The sequence below is a fragment of the Octodon degus genome, unplaced genomic scaffold (assembly GCF_000260255.1).
Source record: "Octodon degus isolate 3935 unplaced genomic scaffold, OctDeg1.0 scaffold00117, whole genome shotgun sequence".
NCBI classification, from domain to species: Eukaryota; Metazoa; Chordata; class Mammalia; order Rodentia; family Octodontidae; genus Octodon; species Octodon degus.
Genome location: NW_004524693.1, coordinates 9,190,065 through 9,208,718, shown reverse-complemented (window position 1 = coordinate 9,208,718; position 18,654 = coordinate 9,190,065). Strand labels below are relative to the sequence as shown.

Here is an 18,654-nt window from a genome sequence, read left to right as displayed (position 1 = left end):
TCCTCATGGGATTGTCATGAGCATTAAATGGAATAATGTAAAGTGCTTATAATAGTTTCTGTCAGATACTTGCTGCTAGGCAAGTTGCTTGCTATTACAGTGCTAGTATGGTTTCTCCCTGTCAGTTTAGTGTAACCCTGCCTACTAATCAAGTGATATTGTGGTCTGCATGATTTCTTGGGTTCTCACCCGTAGGCCCTCACCCTTTGGGGAGGAGCTAGTGAGGGGTAGGTAGAAGTGTGGGGAAGAATGAAGAGTCCCCTTGGCCTCCCAAGATGTGGAGGGTTCTGGAGCCAGAGTTCATGATCAGAAGGTCCATGCTGGTGTGGAAGGCAGGGAGCTCCCCTTTCTTTCTCATGATGTTGGTTGTTGGTTGTTTGGGTGTGGTGAGTTTTATTTAGGCAGAGAGCCTTAACCTTCGGGCTATAAATGGGATTTAAAGGGCTTACTAACTTGAATGGGAAGAAATCACATCTATTTTCACTAGCTTGTAGCAGAATTCAGCAGATGAATGCAGCAGCAAGTGCCCATGTTGTTAGTTGTACCTGTGACAGTAGCTAATACAGGTGGCTTCTTATTTCTCCACAGTAGTTGGTGTCACCTCAGAATACTGTTTATGCTAATCAGTTTGAAATTATGGTGGTTGCCGGATTTGCTGACAGAATTTATTATCAAAATGTACTTGAAAGGAAGCATAATTACTGTGTTACGAAGTTTTAGATATTTCGGTAATTGTATTTTAACTTCGCTTACTTTTCAATCTTTTACCTTTTATTTTGTGCATTTCAAACATAAATGGATAAAATAATAGGTGTTCATGCTGAGCAGGACTCTCTGCATTCCTTGCCTCAGGCATACTGCAAAGCCCTTTCGTTTCACTAGAGGGCGCGCATGATTCAGAATTGGGAAGCAGGAGCCTTCTCAGTAAGAGGTTGTTTGGAAATACTATAGACAATGCACATGGCCTTGGCGGACATTTCAGGAAAATGGGGGTTAGGAATCCTAGTGTTGTTTGCTCTGGGCAAGCCACTTCTATCTTGAGTGGGCTGTCAGTGTCTCTCCTGGAGGACAGGGTTTGGAATGCACCCTCTCTGCTAGTTTGTAGGACCAATTAAAGGAAAAGAACTTCGGTCCCTGACAGCTTCAGAACTGACCTCAGGGCCCATTTTGGGCCTCTTGCTTCTCCACACGGGCAAGCACATTGTTCCTCCTGTTGAGCTAGCATTAGGGTTCTAGCAGACTTCTCTTTCACTGGTTTCCTGATCTGCATTTCTGGCCAGGTGACAGCAGGGCAAGGGTTAAGGAACTGAGGTAAAGCCTGGAGGCTTCTGTGAGCCCAGTGGGTGAGAAAGGTGCTGGGAAATATGAAAAATTGTCCCAAGCTGGGCCTTTTTTAAAAGGGTGAACAAGAGGGTTTCTGAACAGCATTGGGTTTTCTCTGCTGAGAAGGTAGTTACTAGGCCTCAGGAGCTCTTCACAAAAGCAAAAAATTAAATATTTTCTCTCTTAATTTTACACTTTCTAGGAGACACCATTCCTTACTAGGTCAAAAATCTACAGTTACTCATTGTCCCTTCCCTCAACCTCTCCCCATCTAATCAGTGACCAAATTCTCACATTTCTACCTTCTCCTCATTTCTTGAACTCATTCCCGCTCTCCCTTGGTTCAAATAAGATCATCTCTGATTTGCTTATTACAGTAGCCTCCTCACTGGTCTATTTTCTCTGTCTCTGTCTCTCTGTTGCTCTGTCACTCTGTCACTCTGTCTCTGTCTCTTTGTTTCTTCCTCCTTGCTCTCCCCTGCTTCCCCCTGCCCTTTCTCCCCCTCCTCCTCATGTGAGAACACAGCCAAAAGATGACCCCCTGTTAACAAGGAAGTAAGCCCTTGCCAGCAGCCAATCATCCTGATTCCTTTATCTTCACTTCCTAAGCCACCAGAACTATGAAAAAAATTGTGTTAGCTAAGTTATTCAGTATATGAGACTTTAGCATCGCAGCCTGACGTGACTAAGACATTTTTCTAAAATGGTCCTGCCTGGCCTCAGCCCGGGTATCTAGCTACATATGTGGTTCTCAGGGCAGTATTCCAGAAGGCAAGTCCCAGTGCACAAATTTCCATCATGCTTCTGTTTGAATCCTTTCTGGACGCCGTCCTAGTGGCTAAAAGTCATGGTCGTGTCAGCCACATACTCAAATCAGTGTGGGAGAGAAACATAGAAGGATATGGATTCTGGGATCCATTGCTATAATGATCTGCCACCGGAGCCAAGCTCAGAAGTTTGGTTAAAGTTTGAGGTGCTCACTGACATTCAGTATAGGCTGTGAGGTGAACGAAGCTGGAGTGGAGGGTAGAAGTCCAGGCTAAGTTACAAACATTGGAGTCATGAGCTTGGAGGTCATATTGAAGCTATGAGACTGAATGAACTGTACTATGGAATAAAAGGAGAGAAAAGCTCTGCATTCTGCAGCCTGTTCCTGTCTAGTGGCCAAGGCCATGGGGAGAAACCAGTAAAGGGGACTGAGGAGAAGCAGGCAGGGAGGCAGGAAGCGATCTATGAGAGAGCAGTGCGCCAGAAGCCACGTGAAGTATGTAGACTGAGGCCCAATGATTGGTGCTTAAATGTCGTTTGTGACCTTGGTGGTAGCCATTGTTGTGGAGGGGCAGAAATGTGGTAAGAAGGAATTTTAAGAGAGAAGAGGAAATAGGAGTAGGGAGTCGAGACAGGTGCTGTTCAGTGAGAATATGGGAGCTGCATGCATATAATTTCAGATGTTCCACAATCACACAGAATAGCTAACAAAACAGGTGAAATTAAACTACTACATTTAACTGTTTATCCAAAAATATTATCTTTCCAATATATCCAACATAAAAATCGTTACTTGGATATTTTAGTAGATTTCCTTTGAAATGTAGTATGTATTGTATCCTAACAGCACATCTCAATTCAAACTAGTCACATTTAAAGTGTTGAGTAGGCATGTCTGAGCAGTAGGTACCATTGGATAGTCCAGGTGTAGACAGTCTTTCAAGGAATTTTGCTGTGAATGGGAGCAGAGCAGTAAATAGCAGCTAGAAGCAGCGTCCAGTGCTTGTCTTAGAATGGCAGCCATGATGGTAACTGAGTTTATATGATAATAGAATAATCTAGTAGAACAGAAGTTGCTTGTGTAAGAGAGAAACAGTAGCTTGTATTGCATTGTCATGTACATAGGTGAGACATGGCACCTGGCCACCACCTTGATGGGGACCCTGGGCACTTCCTGTGTGAACACGGGGATAAAGGCATAGCAAAGTGGGCATTTGTGATGTAGACATGTAGTCAAATGTTATCACAAGAGCTTGAAGAAGTTTTTGCTGAGTCTTTTTTTTTCTCAGTGAAGTGAGAAGCAGGGAGCAGGGTCGCCATGGAAAGTGATAATGGTACAAAAGTATTAAAGGTTTGCGAAGAAAGAAGATACTCAACTGTGGTCTAGGAAGGTGACAGAGTGACTGGACTGGGCATGCAGAGCACAACTGCATGGCAGCATGAAGGGCACAGTGGAGGTTTGTGGTGAAGAATTTGATGTGGAAACGGCCGGCTCTCTTGTTTTTCCCAGCCATTGGCAGCTGTGTAGAGATAGGCATGTGGGAGGAAGAGAGCACAATTTCAGCAGCCCTGAGATTTTTTTTTTTTACCGATGAATACCATAGGAGGGGCACCATGAATCCGGAAGTGGCTCCAGCGAATAGAGAGATGAGCTATGGGATGGAAGGATGGAAGAGGGAGCCTCCAGGGACAGGAAAAAGGTGGGAAGGCCAATGGATTCCAGATTCCAGTGAATTAAAAGAACTGTTGGGATCACGGGTAGAGGAAGTGAATCGGAAACATAGTAGTGATGGCTTTGGAGGGAATGCTTGACTTTGAGATTAGGATGAGGCGACGGCAGCTATTCCTAATTACAAGGACTCAGACATGATCGAGAGTGGCTAAGACACATTACAGGACAAAATCATTGAGGCGAGGAAGACAAGGAACTGAAAAGTGAAGATCCAAAAAGTTTCTTCAAGTTGCATGTAGAAGTTATCAAGAAATGTAAGTGGAATGATTTTGGAGAGAGTGGTACCAAGACAGGCATTGATATTTTTGAGTTAAGGAAGTCGTGACTCGGGTGTCTACAGGTAACTGTAGAGGGGAAGAACAGCAGGTGGCACAGTATGCTATGTGTGGGATTTTGATGAGAAGGCAGAGCCAGCACTCTGAAACAGCAATTAAAGAATAAAGAGTGACCTGTTCTACTAATGCGGGCCAAAGGAGAAAAATATACTTCGGAGAGCAACAGATACACCAAGCTCTTTCCTGGGGAGAGGCAGGTCAGGTCATTCAGAGAAATTGGGACTGTAGGGGGTTCAGCGAACTATTTCTGTTTGACTTTACATGTTCTTTTCCCTTCTCTGGAATCCCCCTCCTTGCCTTCTTCTCCGGGAAAGTGTTTTCAGCTTTTTTACCACCCGGCTCCTGCATTGCTGTTTTCCTAAAACTGCCCTGGCTATGGTCACCAGTGGCCAGCATGTTGGGAAAGTCCCGTGAGAGTGTTTGTGTTTTACTGTACCCTGTAGAGAAGCATGGCCCCAGTGGAATTTTTTCATGGTAATAGGAGTATTTTGTCTCTGCAGTGTCTAATATGGTAGCCTCTAGATGTATGTGGCTGTTGACTACTTAGATGTAGGAAGTGAATCTTAATTTCATTTAGTTTTATCCATTCAAATATAAATTACCACATGTGGAGATAATAGAGCATTTAACATTATTGATCTTTTCCTTCTTGAAACTTGATTTTTTTCTCAACTTCCAGGATGCCTCTCTTCTAGCTCTATGACTGCCTCTTTATGTTTTTCTTTTTTTTCTTTTCTTTTTTTTCCTTTCTTTCTTTCTTTCTTTCTTTTTTTTTTGTTGGTACAAAGGATGGAAGTCAGGACCTTTCATTTGCAAGGCAAGCACTTAATGCACTGATCTATCTCCCCGGCCCTATGTTTGTTTTCAGTATTGGCTTTTCATGGACTCTTCTGCCCGCTTTTTAGCCACTTACCTGTTGCTGCTTTCTGGCCCCGTTCCTGGTCCTATTTTCTGTGTCTGTCTCCGTCTCTGTTCCTGTCTCTCACCCCCCATAAAGTCTAGGGCTGTGTGTGTGCTAGTGTGCTAGGCAAAGTGCGTCACCACGCAGCTACATCTCCAGCCCATTTTCCTTTTGATTTTGAGCCAGAGTAATTGCTAAATTGTTTGGGCTGGCCTAAACAAACTTGTGATCCTCCTAGCTCAGCCTCCCTAGTAGCTGGGATTATAGGCATGTGTCACCATCTCTGGCTCTGTAATCTTATTTTCTTTGCATTAGCCTGTTGATCTTAACCATACCCTAAGCTCTGTGTCTGGTCCATCTCCCTCTCCTGAGCTCTACTTTTAGATATCAGCAACCTAATGGGGACATTCAACAACAGGCATTCAGGAACAGCACATTCTACCCTGAATCTGTCCCTCCTTAAGCTGTGCCCTCTCAGTTCCTGAAGTCATAGGTTGGAAATCACCCTAGATGGCTCCTTAATAACTGGCAAACTTCCAGGTCATTTCTATCACTGCAGCAGGATCTGAACGTATCTTTAATCCTATCTCCCTCCAGCCCATTGTTCACATTGCTGCTGAATCAGCCCAGCTGGCTGAAACCGAAATCTGACCTTTTTGCTGTCTTGGTTACAACCTCGCAGTGAACCTTGATGTGTGTGGGCTAAAGGCCAAGTTCCCTGGCATGGTGGATAAGGCTCTTCATGGCCAGGTCCCATTTACCTGTTTCCCAGCTTCATCTCCTGCAAAATGTTGTTTTCCAGCAACCAGAAAAGCATGTATTGCAATAGAGGCCACATTCCGTTTGCTGGTGCAGCACATTTTCTCATACTGTACCCTTTACATCGAATGTCCCTTCTTTCCTTTGGGTCCCTACACTAACCACTTCTTGTTCTTTGAAACTCACCCCATCTGTCATTTTCTGCAGCTTTCCTTACTTAGAGTCCCCAATATTTCCTGCATTTATCACACGCTTTCGTCCGTTATAAACTGCAGTGACCAGCTTTGTCTCTGCATCCCTCCTGCCTCCCATGGGGTCTGATGCCAGCCAGTAGGTGCTGACTGGGTGGGCATATGAACAAGTGAATGAATGTGAGGAAGCAGAAGCAATGCTGAATTGTGGGGTGCTACCCTGCCCCATCTTTTTTCCCTGGTGTCTGGTTTTCCTGGGTGTAAATGTAAGGTGGTAGAAAGGTCCCTCAGGAAGCCTCTGGGGATCAGATTTGCTGCTGGTGGTGCAATTGACTTTGTTCTCAGCACTCATAAAGCTTCCTTCTGGCAGAAATCAATTTTAGAAAAAGCTATTATCTTGATTTCCCCTACCTTTAGAGATGACGTGCTTATATCCTCTAGGGATGGGAGATGCTAGCAGAAAATGTCACATTTCTTTCCTAAAGTAGAAAAGAAATTTATGTTTTTAATTTTTCTGAAAGTTTCTATTTTCTCTTAGAAGAAAACAGTCCCCCCACCCCCAAATTATCCCAACGGGCACTTCCAGGTGTACAGCAAAAGGAATGCTATGAGTTTGCATACAATTTATGTGTATCCATGTAGGCTAGGTCACCTGTGCTCAGGATGGTTTTTTTTTTCTTTTTATTTATTTTTCAAAGAAATTCAACATTGGATTTTTGCAGTAGAAAAAATCAACACTAGCAACAGGGCAGTGGAAACCAGTCAAAGCCCTCTTCACAGAGGAGGCAACTTCTTCACATGATCCCCATCTTCTTCTTGTCTTTTATAAGATTTTGGATGCCTTCAGTCACCATGCTAAAAATAATGGCTGGACATTATTATGGCTAGCCATTATTTAATGGCTGGACATGCTAAAAAATATGCCAGGACAGCTGATATATACATATATGTAATCATTATCCCTGAGAGGTTGGTGCTACTTCTAGTCCACTATAGGAAAATCGGTTTGAAGATGCAGCATGTTTTACTCAAGATTGTTCCTATAGGCACTGGTAGAACCAAGATCCAAACCCAAAGCTATGTGACCCCAAGACCTTTGTTATTAAGCTACTAAGTTACATTTTCTACCATTTCTGCAGTGCTTTTTTTTTAATGTATTTGTAGTACAGGGTCTACGGGGCCTCACTATATAGATCGGACTCCTGGTGATCCTCCTGTCTTGAGCCTCCCAAGCACTGGGAATACAGGTGCTGCCACCAGGCCAAGTCTCATTTGCTGTGTCAGCGCGCCCCAGGGGCGGGGCCAGCCCAGCACACCAGGGATCGAACCCCGGTCCTGGTCGCTGCGCCCCATTTGATTTGTGTCCAGTTCCTTAATATGATAGGAAGTGCAGGAGTAAATAGATTTGTGCAAATAAGGGCAGTTTGTTGGGTTTTGCAGGTATTGATGATGGTCCCCAGAGAAGTACGGAGCCAAAGCATACTTTCATGATTCTCCCTATGCACACAGTAATTCTTTTTTGAATGCTTACTGTGTCCCAGGTGTTGGAGCTGAAGAAGGGATTCAGAAGCAGCTGCTCTCAGAATACTCCCAGTCTGATGCGGGGAAGATGATGTAACACAGGAGCAATGGTGCCTGCTGAAGTGGGCATTTGCAGATAGGGCAGCAAGCCATTCACAAATGTACCCCTGTTAATATCTGAGGAAACCTTTCCCACAGTGTGACACAGACAGGGGCAGAGGCTTCAGTGAGGCTGGGGAGAAGCATTGGTGTAGGGCAGGCGGCCTGGAGCTCAAGCCTCAGACCCAGCTGTCCGCCGACTTGGGGCCGAGGCCCCCTCACCCTGCAACCACCACCTGGCACGGGAGGCCTGTCATTGCTGCCCAGCGGCCAGTAGGGGAAGCAGAGTGGAGGCCGGGAGAAGGGAAAAGGGTCACCCCCAGGGCTCCAGCGGCCGGCAACGTGAGCACCGATCACCTTGCAGACCTCTCTTCCCCCAGGTGCCCCCGGCATCCAGGGTGACAACACGGTGCCCTTTTGCACACAGTCGGCAGACAGGCAGGGTTGTGTTCACAGACCAGGCTCTGTGTCAGCCGCTGGGAAAACACACATGAATCAAACCGGGCTTTGCTGTGCAGCCCTTGGTCTGGAGCTGGGCAAGCTGACAAGGAAAGAAAGGACCAACTTGATAAGCTGGAAGTCTAGACAAGTAGGCACAGGCGCACTGAGCACTGAGTTTCTTAGCACTGTTTAAGCATCTGTTTCTCCAGGGTTATGCTGTTATGACGCCGGCTGAGACACAGTCCCTCTTCAAATCTGTTTTTCCATCCATAAAACGGAAGGATGAAATCTGTGTCCTCATAGGACCTTTTGATTCAGATGTGTCATGAGCCTGCATCTTGCTCCTAAAGCAAGGCTCACCTTCTACAGAAAACTCCCCTGGCTTTATTGAGCCCATCCCCACTTCTCACATGCATTCTGCCTCTGGCCTTCCTCATTTTCCACTTCATTTGCCTCTGTATACTGATGCCACCCATATCAGGCACCCCAGCCCATCCTTCTCACCAAAGTTGTGACTAACAATAACAATGATAATAATATGCACTTGTGAAGCACAGATATGGTACTATAATTATAACATTACCTTACCTCATCCAACAAACTTCTGCATAGACAATGCTGTTCAATTTTTCAGATGAAGAAAACTGACATCAGGAGTTACTGCCATATGCCCAAGCCCCTGAAATTGGTAATGATGGGACCAGGATTGCAAACTTCCACCTGCTGGGTTCTGGGACCTTTACACTTATTCATCACACTTCGTGTCCTACAGTACATTCAGCTCCCAAGGGGACAATTCCACATGGATGTCCACAGACACCTTGATGTCAGGTGTCTCAAATGGCTCTCTTTAGTTCCCTATCCTCTGCTTCCATCTGCCCTTTCTTCCCTTGTCCATTACAATAAATGCTATCAACTCAGAGATGCCCAGGCCAGGCCCCTGGAACTGTTCTTCAAACCTTCCTTTTCCTTAGCCCCTGGTAGCCAATCTTCTGCTTTGTCCTGGTGGTTTCTTCCTCTACTCTTCCTTCTCCAGTTCCTCTTCTCTCTCTTAAGTACCAACAGCAGTCTTCTTGCTAGGCTGCCTCAACTTGGTTTGCTCCAGGGTGTGCACCACTGCCCCCACTGATCAGGGTGATTTCTCACCAGCAAATGTGAGATCCCAGCACTTTGCCCCCAGCTCCCCACGCCCTTTAGTAGTCGTGAAGCAGAACACAAAGCTAGCTGCCCATGGCTTGAAATTCATCCAGAAAATGTGTTTGTTTTTAATTTATTGAGCATACTTTTTAATGTATTTGGTTGTTGCAGGGTCTCACTATACATCTTGGACTCATGGTGATACTCCTGCTTTCAGCCTCCCCAGTGCTGAGATTACAGAGATGTGCCACTATGCCGGACTCTGGCCTTCTCAGCGCAACCTGGGAGTGGGGCTGGTGGGGCATGTGGTGCAGTTGCTTGAATGCCATCCCTGCACTTCCCTAAGCTTGCCTAAGAAGGTGCTTTAGTCAGTTGAGTTATCTTGCTGGTCCCTATTGAGCATTTTTTTTAATGTGTTTAGTACAGGGTCTGCAGGATCTCAGTACATAGATCGGACTCATAGTGATCCCCCTGTTTTTAGCCTCCCAAGTGCTGGGATTACAGGCGTGTGCCACCACATCTGGACTCAATTGCCTTCTCAACATGCCTCGCGAGCAGGGCTGGAAGACACACCATACTGAGTATTCTTAAAACATGTTAAATTAGTCACCAAATTTAAAATCAGGAAATTCCACATAAAGGTTCATTTTTGTAGTTTTTCTCACTAGCACCTCTTGTCCTTCATCCCTGATGGACAGTGTCTGGTACAGTTAAGTGATAGTTTTGCTCTTTAGAAAGGGTACAGATTTTCTGGTTTGTCAGTGGCTAGCATGTTGAAGTGTCTTTTAGGCCCTGGTCACAACGCTGCTTCTCATTTCTTGCCCAAGATCTGGGGCATTTGAGGTCATGACCTTGCTGTTGAGGCTGAAACCCAAAGCCCTCACATGGCTCTGCCAGTCCTCTGTGACTCAGCCTAGGGAATACCTCTGAGTCTTACCCATGCTCACTGCCTCCACTACACTCTCCCCTATGGCCTCACTGAGCCTGGAGTTCTCCAGTGACATAGCTAGCTTGTGTCTGTCTCTGTATGGGCTCCTGCTTTGACAGGTCTAGGCCCCTTGTGAAGTCCTCTCTATTCTTCAGGACTCCGCTCCAATTCTCCCTCTAAGAAGCATTTCTTGCCCCACCTCTCCTGTCAAGGCCAAGTTTTGTCCTGCCCCAACAGGTGCTGTAGACCTCAGTCATTCTCCCAGCTTCCTTGTGTTGTAATTGCTGACTGTGAGTCTGAGTTGGCAGGGAACTTGTGTTCTTAGAGCATACTAGGTATGTAAAAAGTGTTGAATGAATGGCTGAATCCATGCAAAACTGATCTGGGAAAGGAGTACTCCAGGGTATGATGTCACCCCTCCACTGGATTTGGGAGGAGGGGAGAGGGCATTCTAGGTCCTGTCATTCGCAAGCACTGTCCTCTGGAGTGTGCCTTTATGGTGACACTTGTAGTATCCTATAAACTATACACCTGTTTGGAAAATACCCAAGCCTCTTAAAGATAATTACCGGTGATGATGCAGGGAAAATATTTCATTTTCAGTGGCCTTTGGTAAAGGAGTTGTTCAGTTGTTGTGAAATGGTACAACCATTGAACTTGCACATTATTCAGTTCTTGGAATTACAATGATGAGGGCCAGGGATATAGCTGAGTGGTGTAAGCACCTGCCTGAAAAGTAGGGGAGAGTATCCAAAGCTTACTGACCTTGTGCTATGCCAGACCCTGCTGGTACTGTTGACCCATTTTGCAGGCAAGTAAACTGACATTTTAGAAATTTCATCAAACTTTTCAGGCCCATATGGCCAGTCAGAACCAGATTTGTGACACAGGTAGAGCTTGCAAAAAGATCTGGGAAAGTAGACCCAAGATAGACCCACAATCCAAAGGCTTTGTCAAGGGAGGGTTCACAATTTGAATGCAGATCTATTGGGCTTCAAAGTTAATATTTCTAACCACCATGCTGTACCTCAGCAATGATTTTCTTTAGAACTGTAAGGAAATAAATGTATAAATGAGCACTGTACAATTATATATGTAGTGAGATTCCAAGTATTAATTTGGAAAAGGAAGAAAATCTAGAGGCATAGAGAAAATGACCCATGACACACATGCCCATGTGTAAGCAGTGGTTGTATTCGTGGAGCAGGTTACCGGAGATGTTTTTCTTTTTCTCTTCTACTTTTTTCTTCCTTTTTCATATTCTAAATAACCTTTAATGAGAATGTATTCCTTTTCTTCTTTTTGTAGTACTTTGGATTGAGACCAGGACTGCTGCACTGACTTATGTCCTAACCCTTTTTTTGTTTTGAGACAGGATCTCCCTAAGTCACTAAGTGACCCAGGCTGGGCTCAAGCTTGCGATCCTCTTGCCTCAGCATCCCACAGTGCGGGGAATGTAGGAATTTTATAATACTGACATTTGTCTCACTGCGATGGCGCCAGCATATGAGAGTGCACTGAAAACGGAGCTGGTGGGAGTGCCCAGTGAATCATTGAGATGGTGCCACACAGTAGCAGTGAGGAGACTACAGCAGAGGTGCTGCATGTGCAAAGACGTGGGGCGCTGGTTCTCCTCTCACCATGTTCTCTCCTCCTTCAGGTGCTTATACTCCAGAGCCCCTCAGCAATTTCCGGTGGGCTCTTCTCTCAACTGGCCTCATGTTCTTCTATCACTTCAGCATCCTGCAGATTCTCGGCCTGGTGAGTTGTTGATCTCCCCTTCTATCCCCTCTGTTTGGAGTTCTCTATAAATCTTGACAATCTCAGTTGGTGCTGGCGTATCATTTTGTTTTGAAAATATAAGATGTTAAAGGCTGGGATATCAAATTGTTGTGTTTGGGTTACTGATTTCTGATCTGCAATAGCCTTGGCCTCTCCAGAGTTTTCTGAATCCTTTAGTTATTGTTGTTTTCTTCACCCTTTCACTGCTGGCCACTTGAGCTGCAGTGGGGAAGTGGTTTGCTCTAGACCACATAGAGAGGTAGGACCCTAAATTTGGCCCGGGGCCTGGAGGGATCTCTGACCTTGGATCCATTGTGGCTTGTGAACCATTTTCAGTCACTGCCCTAAGTTGTGTGGTCAGTAGAAGTATGGAGGTGGGACCACCACAGCATTCTGCAGCGTTTAGAACTGCCTGGGTGTGGAAAATGGTTGGATCCAATTGTCAAGTTATTTAGAGCCCAAGACTGCTGATAGTGCAAGAGGACAGCGGTCAGGAAAGCCAAGTCCAACACCTAACGGAGTGCTCTGAGTGAGCCTCCTCACCCTTGAGGACAGAGAGTTCTCCACCTCGCTGTGACATGGTCTCAGAGCTCCAACTTCCCTGAGAGGTGATGAGGATGTCTCTTTCTCTCTCTCTTTTGCTTTTTTTTTTTTTTGAGTAAGGATCTACAGGGTCTCACTATGTAGATCTAACTCGTAGTGATCCGCCTGTGTTCAGCCTCCCAAAGAACTTGGATTACAGAAGTGTACCACCACGCGCAGTCTCAATCGCCCTCTCAGTGTGCCCCCAGGGGTGGGGCCAGCATGGCATGCTGGGATTGAACCCTGCTGGCTGCTGCATCTGCCTAAGTAAGCGCTTTAATCTGCTGAGCTATTTGGCCTGCCGAGGATGTCTCTTTAATGTGACTAGGATTGAAGCGCTCAGGAAGGCAGGTGTGGTTGTCCTCTGGGCAGGAGTGGTGTTTCTGGTTTTGTTGGCAACACTAATGGAGCACTAGCCATGCAGAGCCTTGAGCGACCTTATGTGATGAGGACATGTAACTGATGTGTTAAGCACCCTGGAAGAAACAATTACCTTCTCTTCCCCAGCCTGGTGAATGCCTCTGTTGTAGTTTGTCAGGGGTATTTGAGTTCCTGGCAACAGTGTGAATGTTTCCTGTGCTTGTGGGAGGATGTATTATGACCTACATACCCTTCCTTACCTTTGACTGGTCCTCAATGACATTCCAGATTCCAGAGGCCTCAGTGTGCTCATGTTACCATACATACCATGCATGGCCGTGCCTCCTATAAGGAAGGCTCCACTCACTCAACATAACTCCCCATCCATCTTTCATAAGTCCATGCGATGCCCTGCACCTCATGAAATCTTCTCTGGGCGCTAAGCCCCGAAGCAGTATGCCCCTCAGACCTCCTCATGGCATGTTAAGCTTGGTGGGCACTGTCTGGTTCAGATGAGATGTAGATTGGGCCACCTGATTGATCATCAGCTAAGGGACAATGTTGTTGTGTTAACTGTTCTTTTATCCTGTAATGTCTCTCCAGGGATTAGGCATTAAGTAGCTACTTAGGAAATAGCAGTAGTTCCTGGACCCTAAGCAAAACTGGACCATTTTTCCACTGTATAGCCTACACCAGTACTTCCAGAGAGCTGTAGCCTCAATCCACTCCAAAAACCCAGGGCAGAGTCTCTCTATAAACAGGCGGGGATTGGCCAATCCCTCCTTGTCTAGTTTCCCATTAGGTAGAGATGGCTGAACTGGCAACAGCCAGAGAAAGCCTAAGGATGGCGAACGCTCACTCTGCCTCCCTTGTCCCTGCAGGTCACCGAAGTGAATTTGAACAACATGCTGTGTCCGGCCATCTCAGACCCATTCTACGGCCCCTGGTATCGCATCTGGGCCTCGGGACACCAGACTCTCATGACCATGACCCACGGGAAGCTGGTCATCCTGTTCTCATACATGGCTGGGCCCTTGTGTAAATATCTGCTGGATTTGCTCCGGCTTCCAGCAAAGAAAATAGACTGAAGGTGCTTGGGTTTTTTCTCTCTCTCCCTGAGGAAGCAAGCCCTGACTTGACTTGGAGAACACCCAGTTCTTGATGAAATCATGGGAGAGGACACTAGATGTTTGGTGTATTTCTTTTTTCCTCCTCGCTGTCCCTTTTTTCCACCACTCTTCCTCAGCTCCTCCCCCCAGGATGTCTCCTTGTGCCCGGGGTGTGGTGCTGAGGCAGGATCTTTCCTCCTTCCCTCCCCTGGCTCTTTCTCCCCCACTCCTAGTGGCCTTATCTAGGGAGATGGTAGTCAGCAGCCCTCTTGCTCTGCTTGTCGGTGCTTTTAACAACAGCTGGTTGAGGAGACAGGGAACAACAAACAGTAGTTTTGCCAGTGTCATAGCAAAGAAACTGGGTTGTGTTACATTTCTGTACTGCCAGGGACCTTCATGCTCATGTGCAAATCCCCTTTTGTCTCCAGCACAACTCCCACTGTAAGGGGACTTGAGGCCTTGTTCTCTACCAGCAGCAAGACCAGAGTCAAGGGATTTCCCTGCTCAAGGCCAAAATAGAAGCAGCCACATTCTTCCAACTAGTGTCATGACTCAAAACAGGGAGCCACCCAACCACTCCCTCCAGGATGCTGCCTGGGCAGGAGGTGAAAGCGCAGCCCCAGCCTAAGGGTGAGATCCACTGAGCTGGTTGGAAAACTGTTGCAGTGGTGAATCCAGAGGGAGGAGGGTGAAAGTCTATAAAGTATCAAGCAGGACCCTGTGCAGACTGCCAAGGAGAGCTGAGAATGTATCCACGACCCGATTAAGGAAATAATCAGTGAAAGGGTAACTTGAGGAATCTGTGATTGGAACCATGTTCCATGTTCACAGTGATAATAGATCCCATTCTAATCTGCAGTGCTCCTTCAGCATGTTCTCCTTTGTCTCTCTGTCTCTGCCTCTCTCTAAAGCAGCTTCAGGAAGAATGAGCTTCCAGCAGTTTGCAATTGTTTTGCTTTACATTTTGTTTGGTTTTGGATGTTTGAATTAGGAAAGCCCTTGCAACAGGGCCCATTTCTACAAGTCCCCTGAGATCCATTTCTGGAGTTTACAGTATACAGCCACATCCTGGTCTGGGAAGCTGCAGCTCTTGCCAAACATTGTTTCCCTCGGGCCAGGTTTCTTCAGTGCAGCCAGATTCCATGCTGAATTGTGTCACATGGTGGGGGACATTGCATGCTTCCCACCCTGCCCATCCTCAGAGCCCATGCCTAGCTTGAGAGGGAGAATCCAAGGGATCAGGTTCCCAAAGGTGGAGGGTAAAGTGCTGCAGAAGGATGAGCTTTTAAGCGAAGTCCCATGTCACATCATGTGTAACCTCAAGAAGGAAGCAGTAGCTGGAGGTTTGTTGATTCTCTGCTGCTTGCTACTAGGAGCAGATTTGCTTCGAACCAGAAATGCTCATCCAGTGACTTCCTTCAGTGAGCGTCCTCTGCCCTCCACCGCTCTGGACAACTCTTTTGCCCTGAACCAATACCAGTATTGCAGGTTTAGTCATATTAGACACAGACTGAGCTCCAGTGGCTTAGCAGTCATGATTTTAGCAAAGGTAAAACTTGGAGGCGGGAGTACGTGAGAAAGTTTCTCTTAAGTATACAAGCACCTGAAGAAGCAGCCCTGGGAGGCACTGCCTTTTGGCAGGGCCTGCTGGGATTGAGGTAGTCAAGTGGAGGAGGGCACAGGGAACCAGCAGGGAGAACATTCAGTGCCCTTGCTCCTCTTAGGTCTTTATAACATGTAACCTTTGTTTTCTGAACTCCTTGGTTGCTGGCCCAAGCTTCTTAGGCCTCTCATGCTAGGGTTGCCCTCCAGCACAAGCACCTGAGCAGTTGGATTCACCTTGCTGTGTGTTAGGCTGCTTCCTGTAGGAGTGGCTGGTGAGGAAATATACAAGGCCTCCATACCCCTTTGCCTCTCTACAAAAGTAAAGTGTGGAAAGAAGGCATGGGAAGAGCTCCTAGGGACCTGACCTGGCCACTACGAGAAAATGGAGCTGCTGCAGGCAGATCTGTGCCTCAGCCAGGGACCAGCTGTGGATACCACAGTGGTGTGACTGTAGGTACCTTCTTCCTTTCTGTCCCTGACACGGCACAGATTGCAGTCATTTTGGGGTTTCCCTGCATTGGCATGTTTCCAGAAGCTTGCCTCTGCCCTGCATGCCACTCAATACTCTGTTTTGGCAAGAGAGATGAAAGTGAAAGCCATGAATGAACCTGGTATGGCCAGGCCAGAGACAGATGTACCTGTGAGGGAAAGAGCGAACTGGAGGGCAGGTGCAGGGGCCCAGGCTAACTCACAAACCTGGGGGTTGAATGAACAGATGCCAAGGCCCTTTCACAGGCTCCACAAAAAAATTCTGGTGTAGATTTAGGGAAAAGCAAGCATGTGAGTTTCTCTGTCTCTCTTTCTTGCCTTATCCAAGCCCACATAGTGACAGGCAATCTGGCCAGACTCATAGCAGCCTGCCTTGAGAGTGGCCCTCATAGCTGTCTAGCCTCCAGCCTGCCACTGGCCCTGGTACAGTACCAAGGAAGAAGCTGAAGTTTGCACATCCAGGGACCAGTGGACCCTGGCTTTCCAGTTTCTCCTGAGGGCTTTCCTGTTAGTGCTGAGAGGACTCCCCAGCCGCTCTGGCCAATTGCTGCCTGCCATCTGCCAGTGTATGGAAGCTCTATGTATGTGTGAGAGTGCATCTCAAGAGTGGCCAGTTCCCTTTCAGAAAGCCCCAGGAAGGGAAAGGAGCAGTTCCTCAGGCCACAGGCAGCTATGATGAAGGGTCTAAGTCAATGAGAACAGTCTGTTGAGCTGGCAAACTTGCAGCATCCACTGTGAAAAGCGGAGTACCAGAGGGTACTCTAAATAGTTTAAGTTCTCCCTCACTCTCAGTATTTGATTTTGGACACCAAAGATCAGGCCCAGCTTCCTCTCAGAGGCACAGTGACATGCTCCTCTGACAGCCTGAGGGCACCACAGGGGGTTCCAAAGCCTCGAACTCCATCTCCCTAAGTCAGCATGCTCTTTCTTCTTGGACCTCCTGGTAATCAGAAAAGCTGTTTGCAGGGCCATTGGGCTCAGCAGGCAGTTAGCACACACTACTGTACAGAACCTCAGCCTAGCTGTCAGATCATCTGTTTTGCTATAGGCTCTGTCAGGGTTTTGATATATGTGACCACCACATCCCACAAATAATCCAGTGTCAACAGGTCCCCACGATCTCCACCACGGCAGGCAATGCGCTAGTACTCAGGGGGCAGCCAAGGGGCCCTATCTCCCTCCGTCTACCACAAATATTTCCTCGATTTGGGGACATTGATTTACCATCACTTATTCTTTTCAGAAGAGGAGTTTCCTAATGGTTTCTAGTAAAGGAGAGATGGTGGTGGAGAACCAAGGGCCATGTGTGACACGGTAGGACAAGACAGTGGTGCTGGTTGTGGTTTGTCAGAAACAGGCATGTGTGAGGGATTTCTGCAGGCCCTTCAGAGTCCTTGGCAAGGCCCAGGCCATGCAGGGGCCCTCTGGGCTGCTCCTGCCCTGCATGCCCTTGAGGACCCCCAAAGGGCCACTGGACGCTCAGTGCACTTTTGCCCTGGGAGCAGTGTGGCCGTACAGCCTTGAGTTGCCAAGGTGGGCTGTCAGCAAGAGGGGGCAATCCTTCTCCTGTGTAAATAGAATGAGCCCCTATGTGCTCAGGAAAACCCAGCTGCTTGCTGTTGCCCTTAGCTGGGGCATTTTTGCATACTGGTTTGCTACTCGTAGCACTAAGCAGACAAAAGCCCCATGAAAAACAAAACCAAATTCATTTCACACCAGGGTGTTTTGGGAATTCTTGCTTTTTTGATGTCAGTATTGTGTTATATTTCAAATCCTTTTTCATTTCTGTTGGTGTTGCTGTAGTGAAGAGAAGAGGATGGGCTGGTGTGTAATTATTTCTGCCCAGACATTGGCAAAGGCCTCTGCCCCGCTTATCTGCCCCATCCTTCCTTATTCCAAGCTATGATTGCTATGCGCTGGGCTGAGCCCTGACTCCCCCCACCAACCACTCCGACCACGCAGCAGCCCCCTTACGAACCAGTTTTTCTAATGCCTCTAATCAGCAGCAGGGTGAACCTCTTTGTCAGGCTGGTTCTGGGGTGCTCTGTGCCCCCCTCCCACAGGTTTTCTCACCTCTTGGGGTGTTTTGTAATCTGTTTTCTCTGTTTTGTAAAACCTTTTGATTGTACTGAAATGATTTCTGCAGTCACCTTTGGAAATAAATGGCCCTTAATTTGTGTACTCAGCATTCTGAGTCTTAGTCTCAGGTGTTTCTGTTGTTGAAGATCCCCGAATGAATAGGAAACCTCACCATGGGATTTATTGTTGCAATGTTTTCCTCGTTTACTGTTATTAAAAGATTTATGAGAACTCAGGAGTCCCGGCCTTGCTTCCCAGAACCCTGTCAGAAGGCTATGCTTTGGAAATCAACAAAGGCGGTTGTTATTTTTCAAGCCGTGCAAGCAATGGAGGACCCCCAATGGGTGCCAGGCTCGCAGTATAGCTTTGCCCTGGGAGCAGTGTAGCTGCACAGCCTGGAGTTTGCACACACTGCCTACTTCTGCCATGCCTGCCAGTGGCCCAGCAGGCTGTTTCTTCTTTTCAGGGCTTGTCTAACTAGGGACATTTTCTGGGCTCTGTAGGTCCTGCTGT

The 18,654-nt window shown here is 47.0% G+C and overlaps 1 protein-coding gene across 7 annotated transcripts in view; it reads left to right on the top strand.

Moving 5' to 3' along the window:
- The window catches only part of Tmem164 (transmembrane protein 164), a 202,884-nt gene extending 184,636 nt beyond the window's left edge, over positions 1 to 18,248 (top strand). For all 7 annotated transcript variants that reach the window (XM_023699904.1, XM_023699908.1, XM_023699906.1 and 4 more), the window contains 2 exons: positions 11,796 to 11,896; positions 13,741 to 18,248. In XM_023699904.1, the coding sequence (XP_023555672.1) occupies positions 11,796 to 11,896; positions 13,741 to 13,947 (308 nt within the window). In that variant the 3' untranslated portion in view covers positions 13,948 to 18,248. The remainder of the gene's footprint in view (positions 1 to 11,795; positions 11,897 to 13,740) is intronic.
- The last annotated feature ends 406 nt before the right edge of the window (positions 18,249 to 18,654 follow it).